Here is a 25,600-nt window from a genome sequence, read left to right on the forward strand (position 1 = left end):
TAACTGTCAATGGCTAAAACGACTCCTCCTAATCCAAATAGGCCTATATCGTAGCGTCCTCGTTTTACAACAGCACTACAAAGATCCTCAATACTTTCAGACCCCCTGCATGGGTGTTTGACTGATAGACGCTGTGTTCAAATCCCACGCAGGCTACCTCCCAAAGTCGCTGCAATATAAAGTTTTCTAACTGAATTTCTATCAGCTACCATGCGCGGATGCCTTGTAGAGTGCCTTGACAGGGTGTGGTCGCTGTTCCTTGAGGAGCTTGCGCCTGGGAATGCGAGCCCAGATTCCCCAAATTCACATTCATGAAGGCATTAGCTGTGGTGTTTGGCGCAAGAGCAGGTAAACTCGAGTAAGTACAAGAGTAAGTGTTAGAATACACCGGGCTGTTATAGGTATAAGCTGGGTAACCATTGTAGGAATAGGGGTTCGGGGTTCCAACAGTATATGAGGTGTTATAGCTCTGTGATCCAGCGAGACAAGGCTTCCCATCCCGAACCAATACGGGTACAGCCACACGCCTTGGCGGCGGGGGGTGGTGATGATGGCCCACCATCTCCAGAGTCTTGTCCTGCCGCTGCCGTTTGCATTTGTACCTCCTGTTCTGAAACCAGATTTTGACCTGGGTGGAAGTGAGTTTGAGGGAGCTCGCCAGGTGTTCCCTCTCCGGCGCGGACAGGTAACGCTGCTGCTTGAAGCGCCGCTCGAGTTCGAACACCTGCGCCTGGGAGAAGAGTACGCGTGGTTTCCGTCGGGTCCTCTGCTGTTTCGGGGGTCTCTCCGGGTCAGAATGCGCGGCCTCGTCACACTCCCCCCTCACCACGGCACCGCTGCAGCTCTCTGGAGAAAGACAGAATGGACACGGTCTTGTGATATTGCATATTGTATCTTCCAATAATGTATAATGGATTGTATTTATTGTGAATAGTGACCTCAACGTATTCATCTCTTTAGCAAGTGTAACATAGCATGCGTAAAGTGCGTAAAACAAGCAACTAGTCCGTTTTGGTAGCCTTTGTTACATCCAAATCTAGTACATGAAGTAGCCTGTATTGATGGTCAATTACACACATTTCAGTGTATGGTTTATTGAAAGTTCACAAAAAAAAGCCTTTAGATCCACAATTCTTCGTGCATTTGCCTTCAAATTGGTCTTTCAAGATGGAGACCATGCACCATTCTACAAAATACTTCCAAGCATTAATGGTAATATGCCTTCAGCAGATTGTTTAAGATCAGCATATTTTCATTGATATCTAATCGAAATAAATGTTGGTGATGCCCATAGGTTTGGTATAATATTATATATTTAAAAAAAATTAACATCATAATTTCAATGTATAAATAAAGGATAAACACATAAACTAAAATTGATGAATCCGCATGCATTGAATTTTCCATTTTACTGATAACCTGACAACACTACGCTTTCATTACTTATATTTATAATATAAAATGATCACATAATAATCAAATACTATCGTTTACACTACAGTTAATAGGCTATTTCTATTTAACGTAACCTTTATTTAGACAGGTTATCCCATTGAGATTAAAGATTTGTTATGATGAATGTATCTTCCATATGAGACAATGATTACTTACAAACGTACAGGCTAATCATTAAACTGATATATAGTTTAAAACATAACTGAATAATTTAAATAAACGTTTTTTCTATATAAAATGTGCTTTTCATGAAAAAGATAGCAATCATATTTCAGATATAGCTGAGAGATTAACTATATAGAATAGACAATGATAGGCTATGCAAGTATCCTGTGTATGCTCACTTGTTTCAAGATCCTCCTTTTCGATCTCCAGGGTGGTGTCAGCTGAGTGTCCCTGCAGCGCTGAGTGTGTGAACATTTCAGCGGGTAGACCGGACTCCACCAGCCGGTCTTGCAGTGTCAGAGTACTTAGGTACGACATCCTCTCCTCTCCCTCCGAGAGTCCAGGGCTGTGGCTTGGACTGTCCCTAACGGCCAGCATACAGGATGGGGGAGATTGGGGGACGAACCGGTGCAGTGGCCCCGGCTCGAGGAGTGCACCGAGGAGGCCCAGGCGAGAGGCGTGCCGCTGCTGCTGCTGAGATTGCTGCTGGAGTTCCAGCTTCAGAATATCCTTGACAGAAAAAGGCGTGGTGGATAAAGATATGGCGGGACTCGGCAGCATTATTATCGACTCCTGTTTGGTAACATGAGGGGAAATTATAGGCCTTAGTCCAGCGCTCAAGTGGATCAGTTGAGCATAAAGAACTTCTCAAGAAGGTATTTGTTTGGATAACCAGTATTTAAGAGTAAACAGGTCCAAAAGGGGGTCAATTCGTCTACCGTGCGTAAAAAAAGAAAAGCGCTAGGCTAGCCTATATAAAGGATCGTTGCGCACTGCTTGTTTTTCATGGAGACGGAGGACGACTGGTTTGCCTCGTGATGTGACAGCTCTCTCGCTCAGCTGCCTTGTGTTTAGGTGGGAGAACTGAGGCAGATGCAGTTTCTGTGTGGTTGGGACGGGTAATTCAAGAGATAGGCTACAGTCCTCTATTTTTCAGTGACGTCATGAGGCGGGGGCGGGATGTACAGTGGCAGGGGCGCGAGGGTCCCCCCCCTCTCTCTTTCTCCCTCTCTGTGTTGAGAAAGAGATTAGAATTACTCTAGCAATGTTTTGTGTAATCGGCCCTCTATTCTTCCGTTACTGACAGGTAGGAGACCCGCTTTGACTATAAATGTCATGTTTATGGAAGGTAACTGTGCGTACAAATTACATATGCACTTAGAATCAATTAGATCGAGGCCCATGTGAAAATGTGTGAGTCAGCTTGTGCAGTCCTTTCCATAGCTCCGACCATTAGTGGGCTGCTTATCAATACGATCCATCTGCTGATGAGCAGCTGAATCTGTCAGAAGAGGAATAACTCTATTCATTCATGGTAGGCCTAACAAGATATCTGTTGGCATCTCTCTCCTTACCGTTTTCTCTCTCCCTCTACGACTATCACTACTCTTCCCATCATCACACACTCTAAGGCTATAATCTTTTCTTCTCTTGACAAACCATGCGATAAGATCAATGTAGGCCGTATCTATGGGAAAAATATGTAGCCATTCGACAAAGTCTTTATATGAAAATTACTATGACGACACTAGTGTTCATTTGAGTTAGTTTGAGTAAATGTCAACAACTATTTTACGTTTATGGATTTCTGAGCTAGAAAGCTTCGATAAAACTATTTACTGTCTTAAATTCGATTGATCTCATATTCGCGCAGAAAACAAAGATGCGAATTCAAAGCATTCGAACGAATAAACAAAACGATATCCCTTTATTTTATAGCCCTGTTTCAGCTGGTATTTACTAACAAACTATAATTTTGTTATGTGGTAACACGTGGTACTTTCTGATACTTACCTAAATAAATTGCAGCACCATTGGTAGTCTGACTACTAAATTGCACAAAGTGGTGCTTGAGTCAGTCAAAAGAAAGCGTAATGTTATGCAATTATCAGGTAATAATAAAAACGTACTCCATAGGCCTATATTATGTTATAAGAGAACGACAATTACGCATGGTTAAGCATTCATTATTTGCTATTTACAGGCCTATACATTATACAATAATAATAATTATTATTATTATAATTACAATTATAATTATTATTATTATAGATCCGCCGACCGGCAATATAAATTGTTACCATTGGAGTGCATAACCTATATCGACCGAACCCAAACCTAGATAGGCTATTCTTCTGAAAGCAGGCCACTATAAGGGCTATTACCTATCTGAAGAGTAAGTATTAAGCTGTTTGAGAGAAGGGATAAATCCTAAAAAAAAAACCTGCCCAATGCTGAGTGTAGCCTATGTTGTTTGAAGGACAGTAGCCCAACAAAGCTATAGCAGGAGTCAAAACTGGAAGACTGGAAGTGCTGGAAGACCTTGTCAGTGCATAGATCAGATTTAGAGTTATGGTGCTCAATATAATTTCTTGTCCTTTTCGGCCATTGGCAACTCTAAATATCGAATTTAAAACGTGGTTTTTCTTCTTCTGCTTTTTCAGATGAAGGCAAACTCCGAGTAAACTGCACCTGAGTTCCAGAGGGCAACTCTGCTGAAATGCTACACCTTTCCTCTCGTCGTCGTCATCGTCCTGTCTATAGTGTCCAAGTACAGGCGCCAGGGACAAAAGCCCATTGCTCCTAAACCGTATGGAAAAGAAAAAGGGGGGGGGGGGCTTGGGAACACGGTTTAAAGTATTACGTACTATCCGTCCACTTGTGATTCCAAAACAATGTATTTCATTGCTGTTTAAATGTCTGTTTGGATTTGTTAATATGTGATAACTCAGCAGGAAATGTGAACCAGCCAACCCAGCACACGTATTTGTGTTTAATTTATTGGCTCGCAAAAACACAACCGGGTGAGCCAAGGTTTATTCTTCAGTTTATTTACACTAGTAATACTTCACATTTACAAGGCATGAGGTTGTGATGATACGTGCTAAATTGTTGTATTAGAGATCCTGTTAAGGTTTTGGCTTATACCATGGGGCTAAATGGGGTCTGACCGTGTGCGTTCAATAGCGGTAGATATATGCAGGTAGATATATGGTTGCTAGATAAATTCTCCATCCATCAAACGATATCTACTACTGTTGAAATCGAGATCCATGGCGGCAAGGTGTTATCTAGCTATGACGTAATGGGTTTAGGTTGAGCCAGAGATTGAGGCTTTGATTGAGCTCTAGGCCTACCTCAACAGACCCTCGAACCTTCTATTTCAAGGCGTGAATCGAATTGAGGAAATTAATAACATTAAGTTAAGTTATGTTGATTGGGTATAGATACAATTTGAATTGACACCAACCTAAGACGTTGTTTCACCTGTCATCTGGCCAATTAGAGAGCCGTCTCGTGGCCTCTTGCCTCTATGGTCAGCTAAGCGTCACGGATCAGTAAGATGTACCTCTCAGATGGCACTATTAGCACTGCAGCTTGCTGCCTCTAGCCACACATGAACATACGCGCGCGCACACACTCACACACACACACACACACACACACACACACACACACACACACACACACACACACACACACACACACACACACAGACCCCCCCCCCCCCAAAGGTGTTGGTTCTGGCGCCGGGCCTGACACACAGACATGAATCGGTTCATTATTAGTACCAGTTCCAGGTATCAGTACTAGTTCCAGGTATCAGCCCTATTATTATTATTATTATTATTATTATTATTATTATTATTATTATTATTATTATTAATAATAATAATAATAATAATAACATTTAGTAGTAGTAGTATTATCAGGATTATTATTACTATGTCAATTATTGTTATTACTAACAGCGTAAATTCTAATCTATCATTAGGCCTATTATTATTATTATCAGTAGTTGTAGCAGCCTATAGTAGTAGCCTACTACTACTACTAGTAGTAGCCTAGGGGTAGGCCTATAGCCCATCTGATGAAGCTGGAATAGATCACTTGGTCTCTGCAATGACAGCTAGGCTCTTCTTTCTTTCCCATTAACGGTAATTTCCTGGATAGACGGCGTTATCAGCTCTCTATCTGCCTAACAGTTTCTCTATCATGCCGCTAAGTGTTCATGCTGTCTGTTAAAGCCCTCAGCTAACCCTAACCCTTTATCCCATGTGTGGTCCTGCATGTCCAAGCATCGGTCCCCTGACTACTGGGTCCACGAAACAAACAATTAAAACATAACTTCCATTTTAAATAAGAAACAAACAAACAAAAAACATAATTTCCGGTTGACCATTTAGATGTCGGTTAATTACTTTAATTCCCCCCCCCCCACAAAAATCAACTATAGGACAATAAGGAGACATATTATTTTACAAACAAATAACGAAATTAAATTACAATTATATACATATTAACCATGACACGATCCTACACATTTGCACACCTCGGGGCGCGTTTTCGCCCTCATAACGGAATGGCCGTTATCAGTGATTCTCGCGTGCCACCGGCAGCCCCGACGCGCCGAACTCAGATCCGTGTTTACGGAGCGGAAGAGCCTGTTTCCGGCTGCTAACAAAACCCAGGCCTCGGGACGGTGTCAAGGAGGTGGCCGATGGTAAATGTCGGTGCCACGCCAATACATCATCTTCACTTATTCTTCACCACGATGAGAAGGTCAGGCGAAGACAGAGGCGAAATCGGACAGGAAGGACCTTGACTGGCCACAAACACTACCGTACTTCATACTTTCGAGTTAAGGGTTGAGAGGAGAGAACAGTGGACTACTGGTATGTGGCTATAAGCAGCCAAAGATTAGTCTTGGGATATACTACTGTAGACTCACTTACTGACTGCTATAGGGCTAGGCCAGTAGTTGTAGTAATAATAGTAATAGTAAAAGCTACACCAATTCACATTTTGCATGTGAATATAATGACTGTGACCATAATGACAGAAGAACTTAAGTTGTTCATTCCTTATAACCTACAATTAAATTCCTTAGTGCCCAGACACAGTTGCTTACCCTATCGCTCTAAGTTATACAGCCCACATCAACTTACTTACAGCCTATAGTGGGCCTGTCTAACTCCCATAATTAGACATGAATCAAATACATTCATGAAATTGTTAGATATGCTTTTAACTGACTGTCAAGGTTCCTTTTGAGTTGAGCTATATGATGTTGAGTTATCTCGCCTGGCGAACTTAAACGTGTTTGTTCTTGCTCCACCCTGTTCTCTTTCTCTTTGTATGTAACGAGAGCAGGGTAACACATGCACATGCACGCGCACACACACACACACACACACACACACACACACACACACACACACACACACACACACACACACACACACACACACACACACACACACAGCAGAGTAAACCTGCAGAAGCAGTCTCATTAGCTGCAGAATGACAGGTGTATAACTCTCTCAGTATTTGTGGGTCTGAGAAATCACTACAGGACAAGGGGTAGAATACTCACCAAGACACTACATCCCTAAACGCAATTAGGGGGGGTTGATGACTGTATAATGACTATATAATTACCTATCCTCACTAGTGGCTGGTGTCCATGCTTATCTGTTGTTTTTACTATAAACCTTGTTAGGGTGTGTGTGTGCAGAAATGATTTAATCTCAAGTTTTTTTTTGCCTCACATGCTCCACAAGATAGAAGGTACATAAAACAAAATTACATTAATGTAGATGCATTGATACATTCCACTGCTTCAATGCCTTTTTGAAACTTTGGAAAGTGTTTTGTTGTTAAGCTTTTGATGAGGCAAGGCAAGACAAGGCAAGGCAAGTTTATTTATATAGCACATTTCATACATAGAGGCAAAAAAGGAAAAAGCATAAAAGACATAGTGCAATTATTAGCAGCAATTTAGTTTTCTTTACCTTAGAATACCTGTTCCCCGAGTGTTTGAGACTCTAACCCAAATCTGAATTACTGTGGCGTCTTTGTTCCGTTCCCAACACAGGAACTGCTTCATTAATCTTTTTACCTACACAAAACACCATGCCTGTGTTTGGAGTTAAGCAATTTAAGGCAAAGGTGAACATAAAGGTTTTTAGCCCATTTTTGAAAGTAGTCAGAGTTGGGGCTGATCTAAGATCTTCCGGAAGTTTATTCCAACTATGTATAGCATAATAACTGAATGCTGCTTCACCATGTTTTGTTTTAATCCTAGGAACAGTTAGTAGACCTGTCCCTGATGACCTAAGAAGTCTAGAGGGTTCATAGTGTGGAAACAAGTCAGTGATGTATTTTGGCCTTAAACCATTATGTGATTTATAGACAAGTAATAGTATTTTAAAGTCAATTCTATAAGACACTGGTAGCCAATGCAGAGACCTGAGAACTGGTGTCATATGTTCAGCTTTCTTAGTCCTTGTTAGAACTCTACCAGCAGCATTCTGAATGAGCTGTAACTGCCTGTTCTTTTTGGGGAAGGCCTGAGAAAAGACTATTACAGTAGTCAAACCTACTGGAAATGAAAGCGTGAACTAGTTTTTCTAGGTCTTGTTTGAACATGCATCCTCAAATTTTTGATATATTTTTAAGATGATAATAGGCCAATTTTGTTATAGACTTGATGTCTGTGTTAAAATTGAGATCTGATCACTAATAACACCTAGATTTCTGACTTAGACTTCAAAGAAAGGGAATCAAGATGAGGAAAAGAATACTATCACACTGTCAAAGAATTGAATAGAATAGACTTGCAAATGGAAGGCACATTAGATCATGTTCTTGTTCTCCACTTCTTTATTTGTTGCTTTGGAGGGAGTGAGATGTGGCACATCAGTGTATTGATGGCCAGAGTGTGTGTGTTTATATATCTGTGAAGGCCCAGCCTCTCAGCCCTCCCACGTCCCGGAAAGTGAGTCTTATCAGCAGCCCACGTGAGGGGCTGAGTAGCCGAGCCCTGGCCTGGGCCATTGTGCCTCTGCCTGGGCCAAGGTGACAGATGGCCTCCCTCTCTCTGGAGGAAAGGAGGAGGCCAGAGTGGAGCCTGGGACCGGAGTTCCAGTGCAGCCCAGCTCTCACCCACTCACAAATGGTGGATCTGGAGTGGGTCGTAGCCAACTATACAGGGTTGTGGCTTAAGTTCAGGTTGTGGCTAGTAACATTGTTTTTTCTTAATGCAAATGTGTTGGATTATTAGAGGGAAGTTAGCAAGACTTCATGAGGGTCAAGTTTGTGAAACCCTGCCCTACGCACAGGGGGGTCAGTCTGTCTGTAAACCCAGGGAGGAAGTGAGATCAGGATAGTCTGGGTCTCCTGCTCCATGACCCCCTGCCCCTCTGCCCAGACCCGTATACCCTTCTGGGACTCATAAATTGTCCAGCTGTATTTCTCTCTCAGAGGGCCTTGCTGCAGCAGGTGTGTGTTTGTATATATGAGAGCTAACAAGGGGGATGTGAGGGCTGTAATGTCTGTGATCTACGGCGTTGGGAACGTAGTTTAGGAGGAAACATGTAACCTAAATAATATGCTTATCCTCTTGGCTGCCATACAGGCCATGTAGATAAAGATACTGCAGAGAAAAACACAGCCAGATATGCAGTGAATAGGAAGCATGGGCCAGGGGTTCAGAGTCTTTACCCTGCAGCATTTTCTGTATCTATAAAACATCTGCTATGTCTGACCACCAATGTGAACATAAAAATGAAAGGTTGTAGTGAGTTCATCTGGCCACTGGCATGGAGGACGGATTACAGTGTCTCGCAAACATAGCTGTTATGAACTTCTTGGGGGATGAAGATGTTGTTGGTTTTGAGTTCTCTCTCTCTCTCTCTCTCTCTCTCTCTCTCTCTCTCTCTCTCTCTCTCTCTCTCTCTCTCTCTCTCTCTCTCTCTCTCTCTCTCTCTCTCTCTCTCTCTCTCTCTCGCACGCACACACACACACACACACACACACACACACACACACACACACACACACACACACACACACACACACACACACACACACACACACACACACACACACACACACACACAGCCTGGCCTCCTATGAGGTAAACATCCCTCTGAGAACATGCTTGCGTAGCTCACAGCAGCTTGTGTGGCATCTCTATCAAACTGACAGTTTGTTTTGGTATTAGGTCATTTAGGCATGACTCCTATTCTTAAGCATTAAAGCATATAAATACAGTACTGGGAAAGTATAACTTTATTTCAGTCAGTGACAACACTGACCATTTAATTGTTCACTGTACCAGTAGTAACCATCTAAAATGTATCAGGTGTTTGGAGCAAAGGATACATTGAGGCCATGTATGTGGTCAACTATTCCCTTGTGTTTGTTTTTTCATTTCATGGAGACCTATAGCCAGAACAGGAGTCCACCACTTCCTCTCTTTGTTTCCCAGTAGCATATCTATACACAGCTCAGGTCTGGCCAGTCAGAGCTCGCCAAACACTACATACATCAATTACTGCTGTAAAATAGAATTGAAAAGAGTAGAAGGTAAAATGTTCTCTGCTCCACCCATTCCCTTCCAGTGACTGAAGGTAAAGGCAAGTAAAGGGCCAACTCCAAACATAGCAACTCCATTATGATGCCAGAAAACCACTTCAAGGTTTATAGCTCCTCCGTACAGTAAAAAACCCTGTCGGCTATGTCAATCATTGTCATGTTGTCTTTTCCCCTCACATGGATCGCAGGCTGCTACGACAATGCAATTGTAATGGTTGTCAGTGTCACTTCTATACACCACTCCGACACAAACATCCCCATGTCTATATTTGCATTGCTAAAAACATCTTAAATGGATTGTTGTAAACATGCAATGTCTGTGATTTCTTGTTATATTCCTATTCAAGTTGTAATGACTCTTCACTGGCTTGACCCTGGCCACATGGAAGGTAGGGTGCACCCTCAGGGATCTGGGAAGTCTGAGCTGCACAGCAACAGGGTCATTTTTGAAATGGGGATGGGACCCACAAACCGGGGACCCAGTTTGCGGGACTCCATTCGTAGGGGGAGGTCCAGAGTGGACAGCCATACCTTCTGCCCCGGCTGGTAAGTGGGGGCGGGGGTTTGCTGATGGTCCGCCATCCTCTTGTACCGGGCCGAGGTTCTAAGGAGCACCTCCCGGGCCCGGCTCCAGGTGTAGTAACACCGCCGAACGAATGCTTGGGCAGAGGGAACGCTGTCCTCCGTCTCCAGGTCCGGGAACAGTGGCGGCTGGTACCCGTAGGCGCACTGGAAGGGGGAGAGACCAGAAGCAGACCCCTGCAGGGTGTTGTGGGTATACTCGACCCAGAGGAGGTGCTTACTCCAAGTGGCTGGCTTCTGTGACACTGAAGGCAGGTCTCCAGCTCCTGGTTGAGCTGCTGGCTCTGGCCATTGGACTGGGGATGATGCCCGAAGGATTGGCTGATGGTGGCACAGAGAAGGGAACAGAACGCCTTCCAGAACAGAGAGATGAATTGTGGCCCCTGATCTGACACCACATCCCTAGGGAATCCATGGATATGGAACACATGAAACAACATTGCCTCCGCCATCTCCTTGGTGGACGGCAATTTAGGCAGAGGGATGAAGTGCACCATTTTAGAAAACCTGTCCACCACTGTCAGAATGGTCGTGTTACCTTCCGAGGGGGGTAACCCCGTGACGAAGTCCCGAGAGATGTCAGACCAGAGCGATGAGGCACAGGGAGCGGGCACAGGAGACCAGGAGGTGAGCATCGGGAGACCTTGTTCCGGGCGCACACAGGACAGGCAGCCTCGTACGCTCCCACCTCTCTCTCCATGAACGGCCACCAGAAGTGTAGCCTGACCACGAAGAGAGACTGCCATATACCAGGGTGACAAGAGAGGAGGGAGGTGTGAGCCCAAGGATTACCTGAGAGCGATGGGAGACAGGGACTAATAACCGGTTCGGAGGACAGCCGTCCGGTACTGGAACATTAACACTCGCCTGTCTGACCTTTTCCTTAATGCCCCATGTAACAGCCCCCACCACACAGGAAGAGGGCAGAATGTAAGTGGGAGCCCTTGGTGCAGAATCAGGGTCAAACAAGCGAGACAGGGCATCAGGCTTAACATTCTTGGAACCAGGCCGGTAGGACAAAGAAAAATTAAATCTATTAAAAAACAGAGCCCAACTGACCTGCCTGGAGTTGAGTCGCTTGGCAGTCTGGATGTACTCCAGGTTCTTGTGGTCAGTCCAAACTAAAAAAGGGTGCTCTGCTCCCTCTAACCAGTGACGCCATTCCTCCAGATCCACCTTGATGGCCAACAGCTCCCTGTTATCCACATCATAATTCTCTTGGCAGGAGAGAGTTTCTGGGAGAGGAAGGCGCCGGGATGAAGCTTGTTGTCCTCTGGAGAGGACAGCCCCGACACCCACGTCCGAGGCATCCACCTCCTGCTGCTGACGGGGATCCGGAAGAGTGAGGATGTGTGTCGAGGTGAAGCTCTCCCTCAGTCTCTGGAAAGCTTGATCCACCTGAGGAGACCACTGGAACTTGACCGAAGAAGAGGTGAGGGCATGCAGTGGGGTGGCAACAGTGCTAAAGTTCCTGATGAACCGTCTATAAAAATTAGCAAAGCCCAAAAAACGCTGTACTAACTTGTGACTGGTTGGCGGGGGCCACTCAGCAACCACACTAACCTTGGCAGGATCCATTTGAGACAGATGAAACTAAGGGGCGTGAGGGGACAGGAGAACTAGTAGGTGCTGGAGGCTCCGGAGGTGCAGGAGGTACAGAGATCAGAGGTCGAGGAGACTGAAGCAGGAGTGGACAGAAAGTAGGAGAGTGAACATCCCTCGCACCAACCCATAACCTCCCCAGTGGACCAGTTTATGTGAGGGTTATGCTTGGAGAGCCAGGGATAACCCAGAATGAGAGGCTGTAAAGGAGAGTTGAAAAGATGGAAGCTCAGAAACTCAGTGTGGTTATTGCCGATGATTAATTGAATCGGTTGAGTGTGGTGAGTGACTCTGCACAGTAGGCGACCATCTAGAGCGTTGGCCTCCACTGGCTTGGGCAGAGGAACAACGTGAAGGCCAAGTCTCTTGGCTAACCTCTAATCAATTAAACTCTCATCTGCTCCGGAGTCCACAAACACAGGATGATTGAGAGTCTGGGATGGAGTAATAAGTCGAGCAGGAGTGAAACAACAAGAGAGGTTAGCAGAAAAAACAGTTTGGCTCGCCAGCGCCCTCTTCCTCACTGATGAGCCTTGTCTTACTGGACACCCTGACATGAAATGACCCAGCTGAGCACAGTAAATACAACTGCCCTCCTGTATACGGTGCTGACGCTCCACGGGAGTGAGTCTGGCTCTCCCCAACTGCATGGGCTCCTCCGTATGACTAATGACCGTAGTACGCAGGCATCAAGGATCAACTGCACAACTCGGAGACAAAAATTTAAATCCAAAAGAATAGTCTTTAATTCAAAAAAGCATGGTTCGGTACACAGGTAGGCAGTCAATGAGTAGGCAAATAATCCAGTAAGGGGTAGGCAAAGCAGGGTACAGTACACAGGTTGGCAGTCAAAGAGTATGCAGATAATCCAGTAAGGGGTAGGCAAAAAGGCAAAGTCAGAAAACCAAAAATTGCTGGGACGTACGGCACAAAGGTACAAAGACGAACTGGCACAGAGACAGGGGAACACACAGACTAAATACACAGGGAAAGATGATGAGGAACAGGTGAAGCCAATCAGGGCGAGGTAGATAATCACACAGGCAGGAAACACACAAGGGCAGGTAGTGAAGTGTCTGAAACGAGAGACAAGGTGAGTAACGCAAAAATAAACAGGAAACAATAAATGAATAACATGAAACAAAGACAAACATAAACTAAGGAACAGGACGAGACGTTACACAAGTGTGCAGTTTGGGGTCAAAAGCAGCATTTTTCCAGCCCTTTCGATCTCCTCAAAGTGTATGTGGTTAGGGACAAGGGGTTGCTTGTTGTCTGCATGCACCTTTGATGAATTGTCAGTGCAAAAGAAAAATGGTGGGCTACTGCGCACATGCACACACACACACACACACACACACACACACACACACACACACACACAAAAGAAACATATCAAGCTACTGCATTCACGCACCATCAGTCACAGGGTGGTCCTCTCTCCTCTCTGTTGTTGCTGTGTCTAGTCCCTTGTTACAGAATTGATGACGCTGTCTTTGGAAAACAAACAATGTGATAGGCTGAAAAGACAGTCACTCACCACAGCTCTCTGACCCAGAGACACTGAGGCCATGCTACATGGGAGCAACAGCACAAGGTCTTCACTGGAATGTGACTGTGTGTGTGTGTGTGTGTGTGTGTGTGCGCACACTCATGTTTGTGTTTGATCTATACCTCCGTTAGAATGTGGCCGTGTGTGGGTGCATTTGTGTGTGTCAACTTCCTATAAACGATTGATGATAACGAAATAAACACATGTTAAGAAAAATACATCTCTTTACAAATACATCACACAGAATAGTCAAAACGAAATCAGGTTTGCTATTTGGAAAACTACATTTTCAGGAAATACAGAAAATGCCTCTGAATATTAGCTGACTAATTCACAGATGTTTCTATGACAGACACCCCCACCCCTGCTCCCCAGTGTCACTGTCAGTCCCCTCTGTGACTCACCCCTCTCATCTCAGCCCAGACCTTGGCCCGCAAGCCCCCAGTCCCCCTCAGGCTCCTAAGCCTGTTCTAGGAGATCAAATCCTATAATTGCCGGCCTGACAGTGACAGGTAACACCCTCACCTGGTTGGAAAGAATGAAAACATCGTCTGTCAGAGAGAGAGAGAGGCAGAGGGGGGTGGGGAGACAGGGGAGAGATGGAGGGGGGCAGGGGGTGACTGAGTATACTGTACAGTAAAGGTCTACTATACAGTCTATTTAGCTCTTTTGCCTTTAGTATTTATAAATTCCATACAAGGTAGGCCTACATAATGCTCTTAACCACCAAGAAGCACTAACAGGGAGCACTGAAGCATTGCACATGGCTGCTCTTCTCCAGTGGAACTGAGAAATGTTACATTTTAATCTAGGGGCTGGGAGGAAAGAGCAGAGAGTGAAGTGGCCTTCATTTATCAAGCACTTCACCTCTGGGAGACAGCTGACAGGGAGCGCGCAAAAGCCTGGATGTTTACACACTGGCTCAACCCAGGCCCTCAGGACAGGACAGGACAGATGAGGGAGCAGTGGTGGGTAGGTCCATACACACACTCGCTCCAATAATGTGCTGGCAAGATAAATGTTGTTGGCATCTCAAACCATCGTGTTTGGTTTGGATTCTGATTCATGTGTTGATGGAAGCCAACAGCTCATTATGCATCTCAAACTGGGTTGACAGAGGGATTAACAACTTGTATGTGAGTCCTTTGCTGTACAATTATGGCTTTTTTATGGCTTTTGCTGTACCATTATGGCTTGTTAGTCAATTTGTAAAGCTACTTTTTCCAGTTGGCACTTTTTGGGGGCAGATTTCAAAGGGGTAAGCTGATTCTGGATCTGGGCATCTCCTACCTCTCCTACTACTGCTAGAAAAATCATGTTGATGGAACTTGGACACGGTTCAAAACCAGAGAAAGGCCTAGACTGGAAGCAAAGTCTAGAACCAATGCCTGCAGTGGCTGTGACTACTGACTCACATCCTGAATAGCAAGCTTATGGCACAACCTTGTGGAGGAAAAGGGAATTAGTTTCTCAAGTGAGACAAGGAAGGAGGGATTTTTAGTATTTGGACTCATTGAAAAATAATGTATAAATCATCAAGTGCATACATATTTTTAAAGAGAAAACGAGTATTACATTTTCATTGTAGACATGAGGACACTAGTTGTTATGTGGGAACTCGTTTTCATTGTAACAACTGTTCATGCAAAAAATCCTCCTAGCTTTTGGGTTAGATTACTTTACAAGATACATTTCGACCTCATGACTCACATGCGTGGGAATGATATTTATCGTAATTTCTCCACTCAACAGAATACAAAAACAGAATACCGTCACTTTTTTGGGTTTAAAAATGTATTTCTAACACACGTTTACTCATTTTTGTTATTATTGTAATAACTCCTAGAATGTATTTAGTTGTAAGAATTGTTGATATGTTGTGTAGGATATTATGTCCTAGCCTACTCTTTTGATTAATCTCGAATGTGGACAGACAAGCGCTTGTGTTGCGGTTTTCAACATGCATAAGCAGAAATCCTACAAACTCTTTCTTTTTCAGCGGGGCACCTCGTCGAAGAGGCGAGGACAGGGAGGAATCCACCTGTTTGACAATTGATACGCTTAAATATGGCTACCACTTGTCGGCTACAGGGTCATGGAAGACAAGAGAACGGAGATGTCGAGGAGAGGACGGATTTTCGGACAATTGAGAAAGGGCTTTGCTTTTGAGTCAGCCTCCCTTCATGGGATAAGAGTCTGATTTGCTTAGATATATGTCAATCTCTTAAAGGGATTTTTATTGGTCAGTTGCCATTGCTGTCAGATTATTTTACCCCTTGACCTTTTAATATTCTCATTATGATTGGCTGTTTTGGGGTCAGCTGATCACTCTTGGAACCTATGCACTATCTTTGCTATTGGTGAAATCCCTCACGCCCATTCTCATTTCTCCTCGCCAATTGCCAAATCCAAGTTGAAGGTGAAAGTCCCTTCCGATCTCGTCCATAAAAAAGACCGTTAATGCTTCACCTAACCCTATTTGTCCATAGACTGACTAGCGGCTTATATTCGTCTTTTCCATACTCCATCCCGGCAATATTTAAAATAATGTCGATATTCGGTGAGGTTCCTCAAGCCGCACCAGTGGCTGTCTTTAAATTGTCGTCAGATTTCAAAGACGACCAGAACCCCAACAAGGTGAATCTCGGAGTTGGAGGTAAGCGATGGTGATGCGTCTTCGGCCAGTGCAGGGTACCTGTCACTCCGTGTCAAGTAGTAACTAGCAGAACAAGTTGACAAACGTTAGCTAAATGCTAGCTAGCTACATTGTTATTGCAGCAAGCTGTTCAGACCCATTTCAACTGAGATTTATCTGCTCATGCACATTCTTGTTTGCAAGATTTTGCTTTCTATTGAAATTGATGAGCTGAACTAGCCAGCAAGCCATCATTGTTAGCTAAGTAACCATATCTCTGAATTGACAGTTTTTTGTGAAAACTAGACCTATGCAATGGAACCCTTGTTTCACCTGTCTAATTAAATGTGTAACTATCAGATCAGCGATTAGGCCCATAAGGAAGCTATGTTAGAAGGACAGTTTTCATGTTGCAGGTGCTCAAACAGGGCCCTGGTGTCCCAGAGTCCAGCTCTAGTGTCCTTGGTGTGATGATTGTGCATTATGCTGTCATTGGCAGCCATGCAGAGCACTGGTACTGTCACAGGATTAGGGTAGGGAGGACCATACCCTTTAGGTGTAGCTCAGTCAAGCTCCTATTCACAGGCGGTTCTGTGTAGTTCTAGACCCGCCCACTTGTTCTGTATGATAATTACCCCACTCACTCACAGTGCTAGTCAATACACATTACACACAGTTCAGTGCCCTTTCCCCCTAGGGACCTCACTACTGATTGTTGCCTTGTGGAGAGAGTGCTGTTGTTGTTTTTATGTAACAGTGTAGCTAGGGGGCCAAAATCTGTGTGTGTGTGCGCGCATGTCTTTTCAAGCATGCATTGGAAGCCTGTGACAGCTTGGTCCCACTGAACTACAGGATTAGCATTCTGCTACATCAGTAGTGCACCAGAGGAAGAGGCCAAAGCACTCTTTTCACATAGTGTTAAAAGCTGTATTTAAGAGCTCATGGAGCGGTGGGGGAGGAGAGAGAGAGGAGTGCCTCCTTCCCCTAAAGTAAACATGATTTGATAGGTGTAAGCAAGTGTTCCACTGCATTGCTTTCACCAATCCAATTATGTCAGATCAGTGATCATTTCAAATACGGGAGGAAGAAATGTTCATTTTCAGTATAGCCTAGAAACAGGGCCTCTCCAGTAGAGTAGAGAGCGATCTCTGTACTGTGAGACTTATAACTGTGAATATGAACTGTTCACACAGCAGCAGATATACCTGAGTTTCCCTGATTAGCACATTAGGGCTAAAGTCTAGTAATCCCATGCTACAGTAAACGGTGCTCTGAGTAGCTGGCTGAAATGGGCCACACCATTTGTTGTCATTCTTAGATAATCCACTCAGCATCCTAATACCACTGGTCTAATGACACTTCTAACAAACCATTTTACACTTACAGTCACACCCATTTTCTTTGCTGAATTGTACAACCTTTTTTCTGTTTACTACCCACCCATAGCAAAATCACACTATTTTAACTGAATAGCCAACAGAATCTACCCAGGCAGAAAAGTGATTGAGCAGGAAGCTTGCTCACTGTTACAGAGACACTTTTACTTTTGGCTTTTACAGCAAATCAGTAAGCAGTTAAGTGTCTTTTCTCTACACAGAAAGAAAGAAACAGTTAGTTATGTGTTTCCTCTGAAGCTCAAGAACAATGTTTACTTTAGGTGATGGTTTACTGGGTATCCGTGGAATTGAGGACAGCAGGTAAAAGTTCACAGCTGTAGTCTTTAATGTTGATCAGTTTCTATCCGGTTTAGTCCAGCCCATGTCTGCACCATTCATTATTAGACCTAGTACCTTAATCAGCACTACAAGAGCTTATATTGCCTGGTGATAAAAAAGAACCTCAGGTCTTTGATACTCAGTATCTCTCTCTCATTCATTACCATAACTCCCCACCCCAGCCTACAGGACAGATGAGGGCCAGCCGTGGGTTCTGCCAGTGGTAAAGAAGGTGGAGAAGATCATCGTAGAGGACGATAGTCTGAACCATGAGTACCTCCCCATTCTGGGCCTGCCAGAGTTCAGATCCTCTGCCTCCAAGATCGCCCTGGGAGATGACAGCCCTGCCATCCATGAAAACAGGGTGTGTAGGTAGTAGGAAGAAGAGAACAGGGTAGGTTAGTAGGTAGGTAGGTAGTAGGAAGAGGAGAACATGGTTGGTTGGTAGGTACAGTAGATAGGTAGGTTAGTGTTGGTAGGTAGGTAGGTACAGTAGGTAGGTAGATTAGTGTTGGTTGGTTGGTAGGTACAGTAGCTAGGTAGGTTAGTGTTGGTTGGTTGGTAGGTAGGTTAGTGTTGGTTGGTAGGTAGGTAGGTTAGTATTGGTTGGTTGGTTGGTACAGTAGGTAGGTAGGTTAGTGTTGGTTGGTTGGTAGGTAGGTGGGTTAGTGTTGGTTGGATGGTAGGTAGGTAGGTAGGTTAGTGTTGGTTGGTAGGTACAGTAGGTAGGTACAGTGGGTGGGTTAGAGTTGGTTGGTTGGTAGGTTAGTGTTGGTTGGTTTGTTGGTAGGTACAGTAAATAGGTTAGTGTTGGTAGGTAGGTACAGTAGGTAGGTTAGTGTTGGTTGGTAGGTAGGTAGGTACAGTAGGTAGGTTAGTATTGGTTGGTTGGTTGGTAGGTAGGTACAGTAGGTAGGTAGGTTAGTGTTGGTTGGTAGGTACAGTAGGTAGGTTAGTGTTGGTTGGTTGGTAGGTACAGTAGGTAGGTTAGTGTTGGTAGGTAGGTACAGTAGGTAGGTTAGTGTTGGTTGGTTGGTAGGTAGGTACAGTAGGTAGGTTAGTATTGGTTGGTTGGTAGGTAGGTACAGTAGGTGGGTTAGTGTTGGTTGGTAGGTACAGTGGGTGGGTTAGTGTTGGTTGGTAGGTAGGTAGGTACAGTAGGTGGGTTAGTGTTGGTTGGTAGGTAGGTAGGTACAGTAGGTAGGTTAGTGTTGGTTGGTTGGTAGGTAGGTACAGTAGGTAGGTTAGTATTGGTTGGTTGGTAGGTAGGTACAGTAGGTGGGTTAGTGTTGGTTGGTAGGTACAGTGGGTGGGTTAGTGTTGGTTGGTTGGTAGGTAGGTACAGTAGGTAGGTTAGTATTGGTTGGTTGGTAGGTAGGTACAGTAGGTGAGTTAGTGTTGGTTGGTAGTGGGAAGAGGAGAACATAGTAGGTAGGTAGGTTAGTGTTGGTTGGTAGGTACAGTAGGTAGGTTAGTATTGGTTGGTTGGTAGGTACAGTAGGTAGGTTAGTGTTGGTAGGTAGGTACAGTAGGTAGGTTAGTGTTGGTAGGTAGGTACAGTAGGTAGGTTAGTATTGGTTGGTTGGTAGGTACAGTAGGTAGGTTAGTGTTGGTAGGTAGGTACAGTAGGTAGGTTAGTGTTGGTTGGTTGGTTGGTAGGTACAGTAGGTAGGTACAGTAGGTAGGTTAGTGTTGGTAGGTAGGTACAGTAGGTAGGTTAGTATTGGTTGGTTGGTAGGTACAGTAGGTAGGTTAGTGTTGGTAGGTAGGTACAGTAGGTAGGTTAGTGTTGGTTGGTTGGTTGGTAGGTACAGTAGGTAGGTTAGTGTTGGTTGGTTGGTAGGTAGGTACAGTAGGTAGGTTAGTATTGGTTGGTTGGTAGGTACAGTAGGTAGGTTAGTGTTGGTAGGTAGGTACAGTAGGTAGGTTAGTGTTGGTTGGTAGGTACAGTAGGTAGGTTAGTGTTGGTTGGTTGGTAGGTACAGTAGGTAGGTTAGTGTTGGTAGGTAGGTACAGTAGGTAGGTTAGTGTTGGTTGGTTGGTTGGTAGGTAGGTACAGTAGGTGGGTTAGTGTTGGTTGGTAGGTAGGTACAGTAGGTAGGTAGGTTAGTATTGGTTGGTTGGTAGTGGGAAAAGGAGAGTTTTTCTTCACTTGCATAGTCAACTCCTCAGCAGGAGTCCACACTCTGTCTGAGAGCATTTGGGTCTCTTCTCTCTCTCTCTCAGGTGGGGGCTGTACAGTGTCTGGGAGGTACAGGAGCTCTGAAGATGGGGGCAGAGTTCTTGCGTCGCTGGTACAACGGAAGCAACAACACCAAAACACCTGTCTACGTTTCTGCTCCTACCTGGGGTAAAAAATGACACCGTCTCTCTGTTGAGAGTCCAGAGATAATATGTGGAATTTAATTCCTGCCGATATTTCAGGAATAGTAGTTTGCCCAAGGAAACTTCATGTGACGCTTTTAGGTTTAAAATCACAGTACTGTACTATAAGTGGAAAAACCTCAGCTGCACAATCCACATTACTGCACTGATACAGTTTAAAACACAAAGCACAACGTCTCACTGCAGGTGTAGGTGTAGATTCAGCATTGGTGTAATATCTGCTCTACCACTTCCAGAGAACCATAACGCAGTGTTTGCCAACGCCGGATTCGAGGATGTCCGTCCGTACAAGTACTGGGATGCTGAGAAGCGCGGCCTGGATCTTGCTGGTTTCCTTGGCGACCTAGAGGTGAGCGGTTGAACTTGTGTTGATGACATAGGGTCCACCTCTCAAAATCTGAGGGACATGATTCACTAAGTGTTTGCTCCTTGGTGCAAATTATACCTGTTTTCAAATCAAGGAAATTAATCCATTTTTGCCTTCTAATCATTTGACCTTTCACCTTGCTCCAGAGTTCCCCAGAGCACTCCATCTTTGTTTTGCACGCATGCGCCCACAACCCCACAGGAACAGACCCTACCCACGAGGAGTGGAAGCAGGTCGCTGAAGTCATGAAGGTGAGACGCTGTTATGAACACACATCTACTTACACAAGGTTTTGAATTGATAACACAGGCACAGCTATGTAAGTGTTTTGCATGCATTTTCATTGATGAAGTTTGCTTAAGATTTTAACCTTTTCTCTTCTCTTGTCTCCAGCGGAGAAATCTATTTGTGTTCTTTGACTCTGCATACCAAGGCTTTGCCTCGGGCAGCCTGGATAAGGATGCCTGGGCTGTGCGCTACTTTGTGTCCCAGGGGTTCGAGATGTTCTGTGCCCAGTCATTCTCTAAGAACTTTGGCCTCTACAGTAAGACACACACACACACACACACACTAAAACACACCACACTAGCACACACACACACTTGATTATATATAGACTGTGAAATATGTACAGTGTACAAAATTCTGTCTTACCCTCCGGTCAGATGAGCGTGTGGGGAACCTGACGATTGTGGCACGGGATCAAGAGAACCTGAAGAGGGTTCTCTCTCAGATGGAAAAGATTGTTAGAACCACCTGGTCCAACCCCCCCTCACAGGGGGCTCGCCTGGTCGCCATCACACTCAACACACCAGAGCTCTTTGCTGAATGGTACTCACACACACACACACACACACACTTGCACAGTTCTGCTGAAGTTGAAGCCTGTTAGAAGTTAGCATAGGTCTAATTCCTTCCATTGTTTTCCCCTCACCAATGCCAATGCGAAGCTCTCTCTCTCACTCACCCCCATCTTTCTCCCTGCTGTAGGAAGGATAATGTGAAGACCATGGCAGACAGGGTGTTGCTGATGAGAGCTCAGCTGAAGGCCAAACTCCAGGCTCTGGGAACACCAGGGACATGGGACCACATCACACAGCAGATCGGCATGTTCAGCTTCACTGGCCTGAACTGTGAGTGTACACACACGCGTGCGTGCAAGCAAGCACACAAACACAGAAGCATGCACATACATAGAAATATTAAGCTACACCAATCTCAACCTCTGAGCAGAACTTCACTATGGTGTGTTTTTGTGCTAAATACCAGTCTAAATATTTAAACGCATCTTGGGAGATTCAAACAGCCAGGGAAATGGTCTTATTGGGAATGATAGACACCTCAGCTTACACACCACAGAGAACACTCACACCTACAGAAGGAAGCGCTGATGCCTGATACACAGTACACCGGCACAGACATGCGCGGTGTCCATAAACTGGTGTTCCTGTTTACCTGAAGTTACTGTTTACATTACAACTGTGCCTCTCTCTCGCTCTCTTTCTTTCTCCCCTCTTTCTTTTCCTCCTCCACAGCCAAACAAGTGGAGTACATGATCAGGGAGAGACACATCTACCTGATGGCCAGTGGTCGTATAAACATGTGTGGTCTGACCACCAAGAACATCGACTATGTGGCCGAATCTATCCATGATGCTGTCACCAATGTCCAGTAGAGAACTACATTACCCATAACCCCCATCCAGCACTTCCTCCTTTCCCAACGTGTGTGTATGTCAGGCTGATATCTCACACCAAACACACAAATTGCCACCTCACCTCCACCCCCACCCAACTTCCAGCACACCAGTGTACACTGGCTTGATGACATCACTGTCTAGAGATGCATTCTATTTTAAACCTTGAATTTATTCACAATGCAGCGTAATTGTTAAAGAGAAGTGTTAATGATTTGTCTTCGTGTTTGTTCCCTGTATCCTCTACTTGCAATGGAGTGTGATGTAATTTAAGTTGTCAGTCTGTAGTGTTTTTGTTGAGTAGTCCTCAGTCCTGTCTCATTGAACAGCACTGTGTAGATGCTGTGTGGTTTCACAATAAGGCAGAGTTTAATCTGTTGATGTTTTACTTTAGGTCTTCCATTGTTGAATAGTATTAATATGACCATATGATTGCCATTTGTTTGTGATCATTGTATCCCAACTGTTAATGGCACATTCCCTGTTTTTATTTAAACCTGTATGATTAGTAGGATGAGATGGTCTGGGAAGGAATCATTTTGTTGACCAAATTAGCTGCTATGTAGAAGAAAGTCTTATAGACCAATCAATCTTATGTAAAAGAGAAACAGAAATGTATGCAATAAGGATGATATTATTGAACCGAACTTGAACCACATATATTGTATTTACAATCATGTTTCTTTGTGGCCATGTTGGGAATCTTGAAGATGAAATCCTGTATGAATACCTCAGTCTTAACCTGGTGTAGAGTGTGTGTCTACGGGTGCCCTGTTGGGGCAGGCTTTAGTCTCTGGGGTTGTGTTCAGTAGGTGCAAACAGATGTTCTCCATCAGAGAGAAAATTAACCATTTTATTGGAAAACTTTTTTCCTTAATATATTGGACCTGTTTAGTGCCTACTGAACGTGTTTAATCTATTTCTGATTTACGTCATTCTGATATTACAATCAAGCTTGTACCAAGTGAATGTTCAGTCTGCACAGTCGCACATTTGCACTAAAACAAAGTTCTCATCAGTCTCATCTCAATCGCACAAATGTTCCAAATGCACAAATGCTCTCTCAGCTGTTCTGTCTATATGTCGGTAGAGTACATGGGTCACCCTGTGTACTCTAGACCTTTACGACTCAAGTCAGCAATTCAAAGTGTAAAATGTCAGCACACCAAAATCGAATGTCTTATGAATTAAATGCTGGTACAAATACTGTTCAGTAATAAACATGGAGTAGAAACTAAGTAGTGTACTGTCATTCATGATACAATTTCATTGTTTTTGTCATCATACATATTCTGTGTGGGCATGTGTCAAATTATTGAAATAGCTTTTTCTGTTGCTTTTCTAAGCAGTTTCAAGTGTGGTTTCTTTGGGGTTAGACAAATTGAAAATGTATTTCTTTGACAGACTGACTACTGACCAGAGGTGAACGTCCTCTGTCTGTGTCTGTGTGGTTCCAGTGTGATTAGGCTGTTATCACAGATGACAATAACAAGGTAGTGAAAAAGATAATTCCCATCAAAAGAGTTTTTATATTACATGACACCTAAATTATGTGTTGGAAACACAAATGTGGACAAGATAAGATAACAAGGTAGACAGGAATCAGTTAGAATCTGTTTATTGAGGAGTTCATTGTACTTATTTCAAATGTAGGGAGGTTTGTCTCTTGGTATTATGAAAATCATCATAAACTGTCACTCATCTTTGTATATCGTGTATAGCGATCTTATAAAAATCCTTGTCTCTCATTAGTATTTTGTGAACATTATAATCTATATAAATGATAACACTATATCTCTCACCTCTACCAAAAATCATCTCTGACATATACGACTGAGAGAGGCTGCTATTAGTCAGGTTGTGAGGGATCCTGCTGTTTATTTGTGTGTGTCTGTGTGTGTGTGTGTGTGTGTGTGTGTTCATCTGTGCTTCTGTAGCCCTTCCAGGCAGAATGGATCAGTGTCTGAGAGTGTCATTGTCCTCAAAGTCCCCTGTGTGTAAGTATGTAAAGGGAGGCAGTGGCTTGACGTCAGTCAGTGTGTCACATCTCCTCCCCCCATCCCTGCAATGCAGTTCTGTGACGCAGGATCTCTCAATATCTCCCTCTCTGTTCTCGTTAGAGTTAGGCAGGGTCATCTGTCATTATTGCACAATAAAGAACTGCTAACTTTTAACTGAACCTAATAGCAGCTAACCAATGGATATCTTTTTTGAATGCAGATTTAATAATTACTATTGCTTGAAAGGACCTACAGAACATCCCATCTCATTTAGTTTACAGTAGTCTCCTACTCTCTCTCGATCCCTTCAAACCAGTGTGCATTGGCAATCTTATAAAGTAGCTTGCCAGCATCCATTGGAAGGACCTTATCCCCTGAGACTAGTGGGGCTGTCTTTGCAGTGTGTGTTATGATGCCCTGAACTCTGTATGCAGTGGCTGTTGGTCTGATAATGCTGTCTATTGATCTCAGACTCATGTCTCATCTCTCATGCTTATGGCTCATAGATATAGTCAGTGTTCCATGGACCACTACACTACCCCCCCCCCACCCACCCACCCCCCCCCCCAAGTGCAGCCCATTCCTCAAGGTTAGACTGGCCTTTGCTTCTGTGTAGTTAGTATTTAGCTAGTGAAATCATGCATGTAGGTGTAGCACTTCACAACATCATGGGTTATTCACAGATTCACAGCTACAGTATATGTCACATCTATGACAGCTACATAGCCTATGCTATGTCAGGCTTAAGCAGCATTGGAAATGATATGAAGGTAGCATTGAATGGTGAGGATTCAGAAGAGTATGTGAGTGTGTATTGTGTGTGTGTCTACTGTGTGTGTGTGTGTGTGTATTGTGTGTGTGTCTACTGTGTGTGTGTGTGTGTATTGTGTGTACGTTCATGCGTGTGTGTGTGTGTGTGTGTGTGTGTGTGTGTGTGCGTGTGTGTGTGTATCTGTGATGATGGGAATGAGGTGATGTCCAAGATAACCAGTGACTGGTATGGCAGTCTCGTCTAGTTTCATCTCATAATAAAATACCTACTGTATAAAACTTTGGGGTAAATA

At 44.2% G+C, this 25,600-nt stretch overlaps 2 protein-coding genes across 2 annotated transcripts; one reads left to right on the forward strand and one right to left on the reverse strand.

The window, feature by feature from the left end:
* nkx2.3 (NK2 homeobox 3) lies at nt 1–2,241 on the reverse strand. The gene is made up of 2 exons (XM_083696250.1): nt 1,800–2,241; nt 1–846 (listed from the first exon to the last, which is right to left on the reverse strand). The coding sequence occupies exons 1-2, from the start codon at nt 2,179–2,181 to the stop codon at nt 206–208; spliced, it is 1,023 nt and encodes a 340-aa protein (XP_083552376.1). The 5' UTR covers nt 2,182–2,241; the 3' UTR covers nt 1–205.
* Nucleotides 2,242–16,165: 13,924 nt separating this feature from the next.
* Nucleotides 16,166–23,765, forward strand: got1 (glutamic-oxaloacetic transaminase 1, soluble). Its single transcript, XM_083695114.1, has 9 exons — nt 16,166–16,394; nt 18,271–18,452; nt 20,315–20,438; nt 20,710–20,822; nt 20,987–21,091; nt 21,234–21,384; nt 21,506–21,671; nt 21,831–21,973; nt 22,376–23,765. Exons 1-9 carry the CDS (start codon nt 16,199–16,201, stop codon nt 22,513–22,515), a joined length of 1,320 nt encoding a protein of 439 aa, XP_083551240.1. The 5' UTR covers nt 16,166–16,198; the 3' UTR covers nt 22,516–23,765.
* The last annotated feature ends 1,835 nt before the right edge of the window (nt 23,766–25,600 follow it).

The sequence above is a fragment of the Argentina silus genome (assembly GCF_951799395.1).
Source record: "Argentina silus genome assembly, chromosome: X".
NCBI classification, from domain to species: domain Eukaryota; kingdom Metazoa; phylum Chordata; class Actinopteri; order Argentiniformes; family Argentinidae; genus Argentina; species Argentina silus.

Coding starts and splice junctions, on each gene's coding strand:
- got1 (XM_083695114.1), top strand. CDS start 16,199: ATGCTTCACCTAACCCTATTTGTCCATAGACTGACTAGCGGCTTATAT. Junction 20,439..20,709: donor CGTTTCTGCTCCTACCTGGG/GTAAAAAATGAC, acceptor TACCACTTCCAG/AGAACCATAACGCAGTGTTT. Junction 21,092..21,233: donor AGGTCGCTGAAGTCATGAAG/GTGAGACGCTGT, acceptor TCTTGTCTCCAG/CGGAGAAATCTATTTGTGTT.
- nkx2.3 (XM_083696250.1), bottom strand. CDS start 2,181: ATGCTGCCGAGTCCCGCCATATCTTTATCCACCACGCCTTTTTCTGTC. Junction 847..1,799: donor AAAGGAGGATCTTGAAACAA/GTGAGCATACAC, acceptor GTCTTTCTCCAG/AGAGCTGCAGCGGTGCCGTG.